At 39.9% G+C, this 14,428-nt stretch overlaps 1 protein-coding gene across 2 annotated transcripts; it reads left to right on the forward strand.

Annotated features, from left to right (window-relative positions):
• Positions 1-326: 326 nt before the first annotated feature.
• Positions 327-11,146, forward strand: LOC149067850 (uncharacterized). Of its 2 annotated transcripts, none has more exons than XM_089252187.1 (2): positions 327-456; positions 10,229-11,146. In XM_089252187.1, the coding sequence occupies exon 2, from the start codon at positions 10,318-10,320 to the stop codon at positions 11,002-11,004; it is 687 nt and encodes a 228-aa protein (XP_089108313.1). In that variant the 5' UTR covers positions 327-456; positions 10,229-10,317; the 3' UTR covers positions 11,005-11,146. The 2 variants fall into 2 exon arrangements, with proteins under 2 accessions (XP_089108313.1, XP_089108314.1); XM_089252188.1 differs by lacking the exon at positions 327-456 and adding an exon at positions 5,336-5,449.
• The last annotated feature ends 3,282 nt before the right edge of the window (positions 11,147-14,428 follow it).

The following is a 14,428-nucleotide window of genomic DNA, read 5'->3' on the forward strand; positions in this document are numbered from 1 at the left end:
TATTATTTATTGTGCAAGATGGCAGCAGCAGTAGTAGAATAAAAAAGAGTGTAAACTTACTTTTCACGTGTCGTCTGCTTCTACCAAAGGTATTTGTCTTGAGCGCCTCCTTATGCCCCAAAAAATAACTGAACCGTGTATTACAACATTCAGTTCAGTTCTTCGCTTTCTTTCACGAGGAACTGGACCGAATGAAGTATTTTGCTTTTTTTCAAAAAATAGGTTTCACCTGCTAAATAGTTATTTTTTCCATGATAAGATGGCAGCAGCAGTAGTACAATTAAAATTTTTTTTCTAAGAGCATGGTTTACAGTTGTTCAATTTAGGGAGAATATTGGTGGCAATGGTAATGTCATTGAGATAACAGTTGTTCCTTTGTAAAATTATGCTGATATTGCATTGTTTGTTCAGATTATTAGGATCAAGTTTGTGCCAGATTTTTGAATGACCTTAACGGTACGTATGAGTGAACATTTCTTCTGCAATGCTGTTGAGATATTTTACTGTATTTGTTAACCGATTTTACTGCTGTCTTTGTTCATTCGCCACTGAACTTGAAAATGACCCATTTCACCTCGAGCCCAGTATAAGCAAATTAAATTGTTACAACTTTTTAGTTACAAGCTGTACAGCTGTAAACAAACATGAGAGGACATTTATGACATGGTCAATTCTAACTTTCTTAACACGGGTTAACCCATGATGTTTGATGATCGGTATGGAAAATGAAAAATTCCGCCAGGGACGGCCATATCATCCACATATTGGGAGAAAAACAGTAAACAATGGTGAGAAGGGGGGGGTGTCGTTTAGGACCCTGTAGGTGCTCAGTTCGAGCTTTACGCTAGAGCCGCTGATCCAAACTGCAAAGAAACGGTGTTCCGTGGCCGAAACTGGAATTTTTTTTCGATTCTCATAGGCGGAGATAGACTTGGAAGTCTGGAGGGGGAAGGGGGCACGATGATGATGTCAATTCATATATATGACATGAATGTCGCTCTCCACTTGTTAATACAAGATATATCTTGTATTACCAAGTGGAGAGCGATATTCATGTCATATATATAGCCCTCTGGTGGCTCGTCGTCCATGAGCTATTAGCTGATCGGTTTCACCGTCCATTGCACGGTTCCGTTCGGCATATATACGCTCTAGCGAAGGAAAATCTCTATCTCCTCTGTAGCTTAGTGGTCAGAGCACTCGTCCGGCAATCGAGGGACCCTGGTTCGACTCCCGGTAGAGGCAGAGATGAGTTTTTTCCTTCCTTAAAAAATTAACATCTCAAATACTAAATATCTTCACAACATCCAGTCTTCTGTATATCTTGAATTCATATATACATTGGATCAGTCGACTCCACCTTTGACGCTGGAGGGGAAATGCCTCCGTATCTCCGCCCATGGTTTTTCCCTACTCTTATTCAGCGTTGTTTAACTGTGTATTCAATAACGGAAAAATATGTATGTTTACGAATATGAAATAGGCTTCAAAATTAGCTAAAAAGGATGTAACTCAGTAAGAAGATGTATACAATACACCATTCAATACAAAAACTTTTCTTTGGTAATTCGATAATATGACAGAAAAGATGTAAAACGAGCGTGTCAAATCAAGTCTATAATATGACCCTGTAAAAATAAATGGTTTAATCATTTATGATGAGGAGTTTGGAGCAAATTACTTTTATTATTATTCCTGCACATTCACTGCATGTTGAAGCTGCGCAACCCCTGCTAAAAATTAACAGATTTGTTTCCACATTTTGATGTTTCTTAAAAAAAGACTCGTTTCTTTTTTTTTCTTCTTTGTTTTGATGGTTAACGAAGTTACGAGATCAAAAGCGCACAAACGTGTATTCTTGCGTAAGGGTGACACGTATGATGAACGCATCTCTTCAGTAACATTTTAGGGGAACTGCTTTCGAAAAATAGTTTCGCCGTTCTGTACTGTTCTATACAAAATCCAGGAACTTATTGTAGTGAGAACCAGGATGTTGTAGAAAATGTGCACAGAAGCCACCTCCGTGAGACTACCTTCACAGATTTTTTCGGTCATTTTATCGGTACATCTACTGCAAATTTTGTTGAATTTTAGTATGAAATAGCTTCTGGGGAAGCTTTTTAGGGCTGATACTGTCGATATCGACTGTTAGATGAAGAGTGCTGACTGATAAAAAGTTTTTTTTTCCCTTGATAAATTTTCATTGACTACGTTGTATTCCAGTAGTGATGTTTCGTGCAACTGGAGTTTCATCATCTTTATTGTGTGAGGTACTTCTCTTCGATTTCGTCTCACCGTCCCTACGAAGCTCGTATTTTTTTGGTTTTTAGCATTTCAGCTAGCTTCAGTGTAGTGAAAAAAAAGTTGCCATCAGTGATATATTTCTGTCCTTGTTGTCAAATGGATTGATCAGTTGGTGGGTGACTACGTGCTCTGAAAGAGAGAGACTCATCATTGGACGCTGGTTCTTACTTAGATTTGGAAATCAATTCAAAATGTATTTGGTGTCCACCTGAACTGCAAGCCAGAATTCTATTGCCTTTCTGAATGATTTGAAATAGGAGCGACCCAGTCTTATTTCAATGAATTTTATGTTGTGAACCGGAATAAATATATTAACGGTAAAAAAAAACTATTATTTTTTTTTTTGCCCCAGTCTTTTACTTCATTTACACTCATGTCCATAAATTAAGGATAATTCAGAATCGCACGGAAATCGAAATCTAAAGTAAAAATTTCACCTGTAGAATTATCACACACATCTGCAAGAATGATATGCAAATTTCAGGAAGCCACCAGATGATGCCGATAGTACGTCACAATGACGAGAGTGTAAGATGGGGGTATATAAGAAAAGGTGGCAAAGATGTAAAATTGTTCACAAGAGTTCTGTAAGGCGCTCAGTGCCATAAGCGAATAGTTATGACACAGAGGACGCATGTGGATGATTTTTTACGTGGTAGAATTATCGGCCGCCTGGAATGTGGGCGTACTCAGATGGAAGTATCCGAGGAACTTGGCAATGCCCAAAGTAGGGCTTTGGCAACGATTCCAAGATAACGGAAATGTCAGTAGACGTTACAGTACAGGTCGCCCCCGAGTTACAATGCCAAATGAAGACCAGTATTTGGCAGTAACTGCCAAAAGAAGCAGACGGAGCAAAGCATCCGACCTGTCTCGTCAGCTATGGGCAGTCACGGGTACCACAGTTTCAAGGCAAACCGTGTACAGACGTTTGGGAGATATTGGTCTATATGCTCGCAGGCCTGTCAGATGTGTTCCGCTCACGGCAACTCCCTGTCGGCAGCGATTAGCGTGGAGTAGAGAACATGCAATGTGGACATCGTCACAGTGGGCTTGTGTGATGTTTTCCGACGAGTCCAGGTTTAGCTGGCAGTCTGATTCACGTCGGACTTTCATATGGAGAACGCCAGGTACCCGTTACCACCAAGACAACATCATTGAACAACACTGTTACGGTGGTGCAGCATTGCTCGTTTGGGGTGGAATTATACTGGGTTCCAGAACAGATCTGCATGTTCAAACCGGAACCATGAAAGCTCAAATTTATCGGGACATCATTCTGGAACAACATGTACGTTTGTTTAGGGGTGCCATGGGCGCCGAATTTGTGTTTATGGATGACAACGCTCGTCCTCACCGAGCAAACATTTGTAAACGAATGCCTTGAATCTGAGGATATAACCCGTATGGAATGGCCAGCATTCTCACCTGATTTGAATCCGATAGAGCATGTGTGGGACATGCTTGGCCGACGAGTTGCAGCTCGTCAACCACCTCCTACATGTGTACCGGAACTTCGGAGAGCATTGCCTGCTGAGTAGAGTGATCTTCCCCTATAATTTGATACTCAGCATGCCTAGGCGTTGTACGGACTGTATTTCATCGCATGGGAGACATAGAATGTATTAACCATCATACTAACCATGTAATAGTAAGTTTTTGTAAAGGAGATATTTTTTACAATTGCTCCAGGGAGCAAAAATCGTAGTTTTTATGAATGGTATTATACATACACCATCGTTTTTGTTCTTTATCTATTGTTTAATAAATGGGCTTTATGAATAAGTAACGTTTGTTTTGTTTCTGAACCTTTATTTGCTGGAGCTGGCATTATCCTTAATTTATGGACATGAGTGTATTTAGGAGAAATTTAAAATAAAAGTTGTTTTGGCAACTGCTGTACGTCTGGTCCAAAAATACGTTGGAAAAATTGTATTTTTTCTCTCGAAAAATTCCACAAAAAATAGTTTACATAATTTTTTTGCATATAAATTTCGAATGTAAGTGTATGAATTATGTTTATTGATATTTTGTATATTTTTGTGAATATTTTCATGAAAAATTCACTTGAATATATTGAAAATTGAAAAAGTTACGATTTATTTTCTCAAACAATGCCTCTTAAAAATCGAGCCTCGGAAATGTCATCTTCGTCATTTTTTGATAAATTCTAACGTTTTTTTTTCTCAAAAGGTTTTATACATATGCAAATAATATTAGTAAGGATGGTGAAAGCGACAAATATTTAAAAAAAAAAAATCAAAATCTGTGACCATGGGTGTCATTTTGACATTTTGCTAGGTGATTTTAAATGGAATGACCCTCTCGGATTGTCGAGAAGATCCAGCCATTCAGGATTGTATACCTTCTTCATCAGCACCATTATTTTCGTCATCACCCATACAGTAAGCTTGTTTTATTTTAGATTTATAGGAGATTATTTTCTTCATCAGATGCATTAGACTCCATATCAGAGGGAAGCTCCGAAATTAGTATGATATTGCTTCCTCTGCACTAAAGGAATTTTTTAGGCATTTCACCACCAATACAAATAATAAATACACAATATACGGGGGTGGGGGAGACCTTAAGGCAAAAGATAAATTCCAGAAAATAAAATTAAAACAGTAAATAGAACATATAGAAAGTAGTCGTCAGCAGTCACTATAAAACCACTAGAATGAAAGAATCTTCCATTCTAACCCCGAAACTCCTCTATATATATGCATCTGAGATGTTCCAACACCATTGCTGCTGTCACTCATTTTCCAGTAAACAATAGAAAAAGAGGAGGAAATGAAGAAAAACGAGGGCGATTCGTCTCAGAGTGGTGATTTCATACTGACGACACCAGGGGTATCTCATTGTTCTAGATGTAGGGTGTCCTCAGTATGGAACCACCTTTTTAAAACTTCCATAATTTGATTTTGAACTATTCTTAAGTTTATTGAATGGCTTGATTTCACCAAATAAGGCGAAAACTATAAAAAAAAAAAACATCTGCAGTTTTTGAAAAAAAATGTTTTTATTAGGAAATCAGGAAATAAATTTTGAAACAACTAAAGTTGAATCCCATTATAACGAACTCCGAGAGACCAAAGAAATCACTTCATTATAACAAAATTTTGTTATAAAGGAATTCCAGGTATTTGCATTTTGTTCTTACGTAAACTTATCTGGGGGGATTTGAAACGTGTTCGTTAAAATGAAATTTTTGCTATAATGGTATTCGTTAAAACGAGACTCTACTGTATCACACATAAAAACAGAGAAAATGGCGGATGTTTTTACCACTTGCTAAACAAAACCAGTATGATGCTGACATCTCTGATATAAAACTTGCTTAAGAAACGTGCTAATGTTGTTCTGATATTTAAAGAGGGTAGTAGAGAAACTGTTTCCAATTATCGTCCAGTGAGTTTGATGAATTCCATCTTGAAAATTTTGGAAATTATTGTCTAAAGGCAATTAGGGAAGTGGATAGACGAGAATAGTGTATTGTCAGATAATCAGCATGGGTCCAGGAAGAGAAAGTCATGTGTGACTGACCTCCTTTGCTTCCATGATCATGTGATGACAGCTTTGTGTAAGGGCAAAAATGTAGATGTTTACCTTGATTTCTAGATGGTATTTGATCGGTTCCAACATGGTAAACTCTTGAAGCGTTTACACAAGATTGGGATTGGGAGCAACTGGCTGAACTGGATAGAATCGTGGTCAAGAAATAGGTCACAACGAGTTATGGTGAAGAATTGAGAATTCTCTGGTTGGACAGGGGTCACAAGTGGAGTTCCTCAAGGAAGTGTCCTTGGCCCCATACTTTTTCACTTTTTATCGATAAACTCGATCAGGGTATTGATGGGATTGCTAGCAAATTTGCAGATGACATGAAGCTAAAGCTAATGGGGATAGTCAGGAATCAAAGCGATAGGCAGTTGCTCCATACCATAGTTTCCCAACCTTTTTTGTCCCATCGCTCTCTTCAGAATTTTTTTTCTCCCACCCATTGACCCCATGTATATAATATACATAATCTGTATTTTTATTTTGTAACATAAAGACTCACTGTAAAGGTGTTTTTCAAAATTCAACCCCTAAAAGGGGGGTTCAAAGATTATATGGAGCAATTGTCGCTGAGCCGAAATCGCTGAAGCTGTAAATATGAAATTTAGTCAGTTGTTTAATTTTATTATGTGAAGACTCACTAAGGAGGGACTTTTCAAATTTCAACCTGTAAGCGGGTCATAAGGCGGTTCAAAGGTGATATGGGGGCGATCATGACGCTGAGCTGAAACTGCTGAAGCTATAAATATGAAATTTGATTAAAATTATATTTCATAATGTAGACACAGACTTAGACAAGTTTCCAGAGTGGCCAAGGAGGAGTGACACATTCAGTGTCAAAAATTCATGAGTGTGCAATTTGGTGTCAAAAGTTAATTAAGAGTGTTTTTTGCTGTTATAAATGTAGCCTATAAAATAGTTATTTTGTGCCAAAAACAAGGGCACTGCCAGGCAAGAGGCCTATTTTTTACACATTCCCCTCCCAATTTGCTCCTGTAAAACAACGAATGATACACGAATGAAATTACATCATACAATCAGGGTTTAAGCTACGGTCGTATTTTTAGCAAAATGCGAAAGAAAAATCTTAGAATGCAAAAGAAGTAGTAGCCGCTTTCGCAAAAATGCGTTCAGGAGGTATGAAACGAGTAGACATCCAACCATCAATCATTAGCATTGCACCATTTTGCTAAAGCTCCCCTTCCCCATTTCTGCCTTTTTCGCTAAAGGTATTTTTTATCTAGCTTAAACCCTGCATACAATGTATAAATTTTCAAATGTTATCGAGAGAAAAAAAAAATCAAATGTGAACAAATTGTGGATTTAGCTGGCTTAAAGCCAGGTATTACTCTGAAGGGAGATACAAAAACATCAATAGCAACTCCGCACAATCTCTCCCCCCTCCCCTCCCCAATTTTAAATGCATAAACAGAGGCTGGCGCTTTTGAAAATTTTCTGTCTGAAAAGAAAATATACCGCAGTGTGTTGTGTAGAGGAAAATTATCTTCAATCGTCATTGCGATGATACAGCGGATCGAGTTACTCTGCAACTTTCTGAAGATAGCAGAAGCACATGTCACCTATATATGCATTATATGAATTGACATCATCATTCCGCTTCCCCCCCCCCCCCCAGCCTTTCAAGTTTATCTCCATATGTGATTTGCAGTCGTGCATTAGGAGTTGGCGGAAGATGGTCTTCTCTGGTTTCCAAACAAGTGTGGGTATGAATCGGTTTTCCCTTAAACGAAAAAAGTTATCACAGCAAGCAGCTGGGGGGTACAAGTGACAATGGTAAGATGCTTGTCTACCATCATCATCTATGTTGGTTTGATCTCGGGGAAGAACATAGATTATAAGTTTGTTCCCTACTGAACCTGAGGCAACCGTCGATAGGTGGTGCCTCAATATGCTTTCGTTGGAAGTCTCCCTCCCTCTATTCAACACGAGGACAGAAACATGACTTTCTCCAGAAGAGAAAAATCCCGACCCGACTCGATCGGAGGTAAATTGCTGTTGTTGTAAATATTACCAAACTTGGTGTGCGGTTTAGTAGTAGTAGTATCAAGCAGCTGGAACAATTAGGTTTCTAATGTGGATTGTCATAGCATTACATTTCGACGAAATGTTTTGTTTTAGTTTCACAAGCAAAATAGCTATTCGGTCAAATTACCAGTGTGAAATGGACAAAGTAACGGGTGTTAATATGTAATGAATTGGTATGTTGCAGGTACTCCGTCATAGTTGGCGATCGCTGATGCAAAGCGACGGCCAACTTTAAGTTGCAAGAGACAATCACATTTTTGGGAAATTTCTTATGATGGGCAAACAAGCTGACGGTTGTTCGTTACAGTGGTAATTCAATAATGCAGTGCCATCTGTTGGATAAATATTTATGAGTGTTCATGATGTGTGTCACACTGTACGTCAGGGCAGGTTATATATACACTGCTGGCCACCCAAATTGCAACACCAAGAAAGACAAGAGATATCGCAACAATATTTATTTTGTAGATAACATGTTGACCAAGCATCAAATGATTAAATTTATAGACTTCTGTGAAGTGTGGTTCCTGCCAAAATCAGTAGCCAGAGTAGCCGCCATTGTTGGAGATCACCGCTGCCACACGCCTCGGCATTGATTCAAAGAGACTTTGGATGTATTCTTGGGGTACAGCAGACCAAGCGGCTTCCACGCATTGCCAAAGTTGATCTGGTGTGGCAGCTGGGGATGCAATCTGGGTCAATCGTTGAGCAACCATGGACCACATGTTTTCTATCGGCGAAAGATCCGGAGAGCGAGCTGGCCAGGGAAGCAATTCAATCTGGCGATTGACGAAGAACCTTTGGATAATGCGTGCCACGTGTGGTCGCGCATTATCCTGTTGAAATATGGCTGTGGGCAAGCCCTGAAGGTTAGGAAGGACAACTGGCTCCAACACCTCGGAGATGTAGTGCTGGCTTTTTAAAGTGCCGGCAATGCGTACTAGAGGAGTGCGAGAGTGATATCCAATACCGCCCTATACCATAATACCCGGTGCAGGACCAGTGTGGCGGTGCATAACGCAGCTGTTCAGCATCCTCTCTCCACGGTGTCTCCAGACTCGAATCCGACCATTGTGGTGTTGCAGACAGAAGCGTGACTCGTCAGTAAAGACAATTTCATTCCATTGTGCCGCCCACATCCTTCTTTCATCGCACCATTGGTGGCGGAGACGTCTGTGGTTCTGTGTCAAGGGTAGCGAAGCAATGGACGTCTTGCGGACAGACCACTCTGCTGTAAATGGCGTCGAATGGTACGCGCAGACACTGGATGATGCAGTACAGACTGAATGTGCTGTGCTATGGTTCGTGATGTGGCTGAGCGATCCGTCACTGCCATACGCACAATACGCCTGTCATCACGTGAAGTGGTGCACTGAGATGCGTGCGATCGAACACGTCGGTCCGTCATACCCTCCTGCATCCAACGATCACATATCCGCATTACAGTTGTTTGGTTTCGTCCAACACGACTACCGATTTCCCTGAAAGATAATCCACAATCTTGGTAGGCCACTATCCTTCCTCTGTCGAACTCAGATACTTGATCAAAAGATGATCGCTGTTTTCTACGAGGCATAATTGATCGTTTTTTTGAAAAAAACACAATTGCCGTACTTCAAATCGTCGAAATCTCCAAGCCTTAAATAGCGCTTTGAAGTGGCGCCACAGGCGCGTGTGATGTGCGTCTGCGCTGAAATTCTAATCATTTGCATATCTTACCTCCGCTAATGCATGTTGTAAATTTCATATTATTTGCATGCTTTCTTCAGGGTGTTACATTTACGGTGGTCAGCAGTGTATGTCATTTTGGGTTTGGGACTGAACACCCTGGTCTTACCACAACCTTTCATTGGAGGGGGATCTTCAATGCACGGCCCACAGGACTAAAGGGTAACATGTGTTTGCAATATAGCTGAGTGCACCCCGGACAAATCAATTTTTCTGAAGCCATCTATCTGCTAAACATATTTGCTTACCAATTCAAATGCTTAATCTTGAAAATCGTAACCAGATCTAATTATCATGAGGCCCCTGGATGAGCGCATGTATTATGACGGTGCTGGTTTCAATAAAATGTAAAATTTTGCCCCACATATCATGTCGATGATTGAAGAAGTCTGTTGCAATCCTTATGTACAATCCATGGCTGAACTGCCGCAGACTCATTGTGTCTGCCTCAAAGCTAGTGGATAGTGAATGTTTCTATTTCCATACTCCTGATTTTCCTTTTCAGTGGAATTTCAGGCCAACCTGCACTCATATATAATTATTGTAATTAGTATTACATTGAATGGTTCCATTCTATTTTTCTCAGGTCTTGTAATGGAGTCGATATGACAGGAATCAGCAGTTAAGTATATCATCTCTGACAATCTTACGCCCTTCCTTGATTTTCTGCGAACAATGGCGTATTATTTCAGTGACATCATCGTTAAAGTTGAAGATGACGACGAAGAGGAACAACAGAATTCTTGTAGCCGTGCCGTCTTCAACCAAAAAATTCCCACTGTGCCTCCCAAGAAGAAATTCAAAAAGTTCATGTGTGAGGTATGCAATAAATCGTTCACGTACGGGACCGACCTGGAAAGACATTCCGTAGTCCACACGGGAGAGAAGCCGTATCAGTGTGACGTGTGCAATAAAAGGCTATCGACTTATTACTACATGCTCCAACACAAAAAAGCTCATTCGGGTGAGCGTCCCTACTCGTGCCCGGATTGTGACAAAACGTTCGCTCTGAGAGCTCTTTTGAGCTCTCACAAGAAAAGGTGCAAGAAAGGCGATGCAGAGCAGCAACCAGAAACTAAACTACCAAGGATAAAAATCCAGAAACAGGATACAGAATTCACCTGCAAGATCTGTGGGAAGACATACAAGCACCGGGGAAACCTTATATATCATACGAGGGCTGAACACACAGGAGAGAAGCGATACAGTTGCGAGTACTGCGGAAGATGTTTCACGGCGGGTCACACGCTTGCAGTCCATAGGAGGGTGCATACGGATGAAAGACCTTATCCTTGCAAACTCTGCGACAAAGAGTTTTCCAGCAACAGCGCATTGAATACTCACACAAAAAAGAAACATTGAGCGGATCGTTTCTTGGTCCTGGGAAATTTGGTGCCGGAGGCAGTTAGTATACTAATATGTTCCCCCATACATGATGATAAACTGTTATCTGTTATGTATGATGATAAACTGAAATTAAACCTTTGTAAATTTGGAACCGAAACCAATAGTCAACATTCTCTGACTTATGCCTACTGTGTGTTGTAAAACTATAAGGAATCTGATGATTCCTTCGTTATGAATTTAGATCATAATGTACTAATTGTAGTTAGTAATACCTAATTGGACCACACATCCCGTTTTTGGCCCAAAATGTTTTGCTTGACATAACTTTGCCTTGATTACAAAGTTGCGTGCTGATTTACTTGGCAATTCACTTCATTCTCCATGAAATATATTCAGCAATTTGTGTTCACACGTTAATTGTTCAGAATCTAAGTAACCTAACTAATGTATGTTCGGCCCAACAGTTGAATTTGATCACTCGTTTCGGCTTTAAAAGTTTCCAAAATATTTGCTCACTTCAACTGAATGAGGTGGAATTCTTTGGTTATGTCCACTTGCGAATATTCCAAGTTACGAGCTTCACACAAATGAGCTAGAAACTCGTTAAAAACACATGAAAGCTTGAAGGGGTTCAAATGGGTCAAAGCTGACCGCGATTGTTGGCATTCTTATTATTTTGGATCTATTGATATAGGCCTATCCTTACTAATGAGATTAGTGTAAGTAATTATAACCAGAATATTCAATTGAACAGTGACACATATTTTATAGAGATTTGAACACTTAAAGTGAGAGACAACATCTGTTGCTGTTCAGACTTGAGCAGCCATGTTTTTTGTACTGTTGCCAAACCCTGAAACTAAATACTTGACTAATAATGTGTTGCCAGATACCAAAAACAAATAAATAAATAAATAAATTGTTTGTTCATTAACATAATATTCTAACAGGCACTGCCAATGATGTTTTGGTGGCTGAGGCAGTGCCATCTTAACGCATGGGCCTGTCCGTGGCCGTGCCTGGCTGGGTCTCACAAAAATGAGAACTGGTTGAAATTTTTGAGAAGTTTCCAGGTGAGGCATCAGTCTTGTCTACCACCGTGAAGGTTGCCATCACAGTAACAGGTTCAAACCCGAGGGAGGATATAGGTAAGGTATTCTCCCCAATGAGCTTGAGGCTACCACCGATAGGCAGGGCCTTCACTTAGCACACAAAAAACCTGTAAATACAGGACACAATACGAGAATATCTGTCATCAAAAAAGATGCCAAAGGTGAGTGAAGCCGAGGCGTACACATAACACAAATTTATTAAACATTTTAACACAAATATAAGACACCTAAGAATCAGACAAACTGAACGTGAACATGCTTCTCTGTGTGAGCCAGCGAGTGATACAGTATATATGAAAGATCTTCGTCAGGAGTTGGGGGGAGGAGAGTTTAGTTTTAGTTCCAGTCTCAAAGTCAAACCAAAACCAAAGATGTTCTTCGTTTTGCGGTGTCCGCCTCAGTACCCCCCTTCCAGTGACTAACGACACAGTCTGACAACATTATTGAATCTGACAGGATAGCGAACCTGTCTTCCGGAACGCGTGAAGCGGTCTGGTGGTTTCGGAAGCACATTAATTTTGGGACACACTGTATTCGAAATTGTAGTTGTAGCATCCTCATTCACTGTGAATGCAGGTTTGATTCGATCGATACATACATTTGTTGGTTTTCCATCTATCAGAACTTTAAAGTTCTTTTCTTTTCTGCTGATCACCGGAAACGGTCCAGAGTAGGGTGCTTGAAGCGATGTTCTCAACCTGTCATGTCGGATAAATACATGAGAACAGGTGTTTAATGCTTTATGTACGAACACATTATTTTTGTTATGAGAGCTTGTTGGTTTCGGTTTTAATGCTCTCATGTGTTGCCTGAGGTTTTCGATGAACATGGACGGATCTTGAATTTTGTCACTCGAATCGTAAAAATCGCCAGGAAGACGCAAGGAAGCACCGTAGACAAGCTCAGCTGGTGTTGCACCTATATCTTCTTTCAGTGCTGAACGAAAACCGAGAAGAATGGTTGGGAGGACTTCTGTCCACTTGGTGGTGTGGTGAGCCATAATTGCAGCTTTTAATGGACGGTGAAAATTTTCGATCAGCCCATTTGCTTTTGGGTTGTACGGTGATGTTCGCCACTTTTCCACACCTAGAAGAGCAGCGAGCTGAGACATTAGTCTTGACTCGAACTGTCTGCCTTGATCAGTTGTTATGCGGTCTGGTGTGCCGAATCGGGCAATCCACTCAGAGTAGATTGTCTTTGCGACTGTTTCAGCGGTAATATCTGAAATCGCATATGCTTCCGGCCAACGTGTTACGCGGTCAATTAAAGTTAAACAATAAGTTTTCCCGTTTGATTCCGGCAAGGGTCCCACAAGATCGCAATGAATATGTTGGAATCGTGCAGTTGGCAGTGAAAATTTTCCTAATTCTGATTTCGTGTGTTTGTGAATTTTAGAACGTTGGCAATCAATGCATTGGCGTGCCCACTCACGAACATCTTTATTCATAGACTGCCAAACGAAACGGTTACGTATAAGGTCAACAGTACTTCTAATACCTGGATGAGAAAGGCAATGTAAGTTTAGGAAAACTTGTTTCCGAAATTTAGCAGTGACATAAGGTCTTACTTTTCCAGTTGAAAGATCGCAATATATTTGAGAATTTGAATTGGGCAATTGAATTAATTTCAATTGCAACCCAGTATTAGTGTCTGAAATGAGTTGTTTCAGTTGTTCGTTTGATTTTTGATCATTACTGAGTTCATCATAATTAAGTGGCTGGGGGACAATAACCTCACTTATGCGCGATAGTGCATCGGCAGCTTCATTTCGCTCACCTTTTAGATACTCGATATCAGTAGTGAATTCTGATATGTAAGAAATCCACCGTGTTTGCTTATTCGAGTAAGTGTCCGTTGCCTTACGAAAAACGTATGTTAATGGGCGATGATCTGTAACAATTTTACAGTTTCTAGCCTCTAGCATGTGTTTAAAAAATTTAACAGACTCGTATATAGCTAATAGTTCACGGTCAAAACTTGAATATTTCATTTGTGTAGGTGTAAGACGTCTTGAAAAGAATCCCAGGGGTTTATATTCTAAATTCTGCATTACACTTAAGGTAGCTCCAATTGAAATTTCGCTAGCATCACAATGAAGTATTAACTTATCTTCATTTTCTGGAAACACTAGCGAAGTAGCGTTTAGCAAAGCTTCTTTTGATTTTTCGAATGATTCTAACAAATTTTTAGACCATGTAATGCGAGATTGATCATTTTTCTTTTTAGACCCTTTTAATAGGTCAGTTAATGGTGCTAGTACTTCAGCAGCATGTGAAATGAATTTCCTATAGAAATTTAGTAACCCCAAGTATTTTCTGATTTGCACC

Source organism: Pholcus phalangioides, unplaced genomic scaffold (assembly GCF_987345545.1).
Source record: "Pholcus phalangioides strain wild (caught in Gottingen) unplaced genomic scaffold, Ppha-v1.0 ptg000028l_1, whole genome shotgun sequence".
Classification (NCBI taxonomy): domain Eukaryota; kingdom Metazoa; phylum Arthropoda; class Arachnida; order Araneae; family Pholcidae; genus Pholcus; species Pholcus phalangioides.

Coding starts and splice junctions, on each gene's coding strand:
- LOC149067850 (XM_089252187.1), top strand. CDS start 10,318: ATGGCGTATTATTTCAGTGACATCATCGTTAAAGTTGAAGATGACGAC.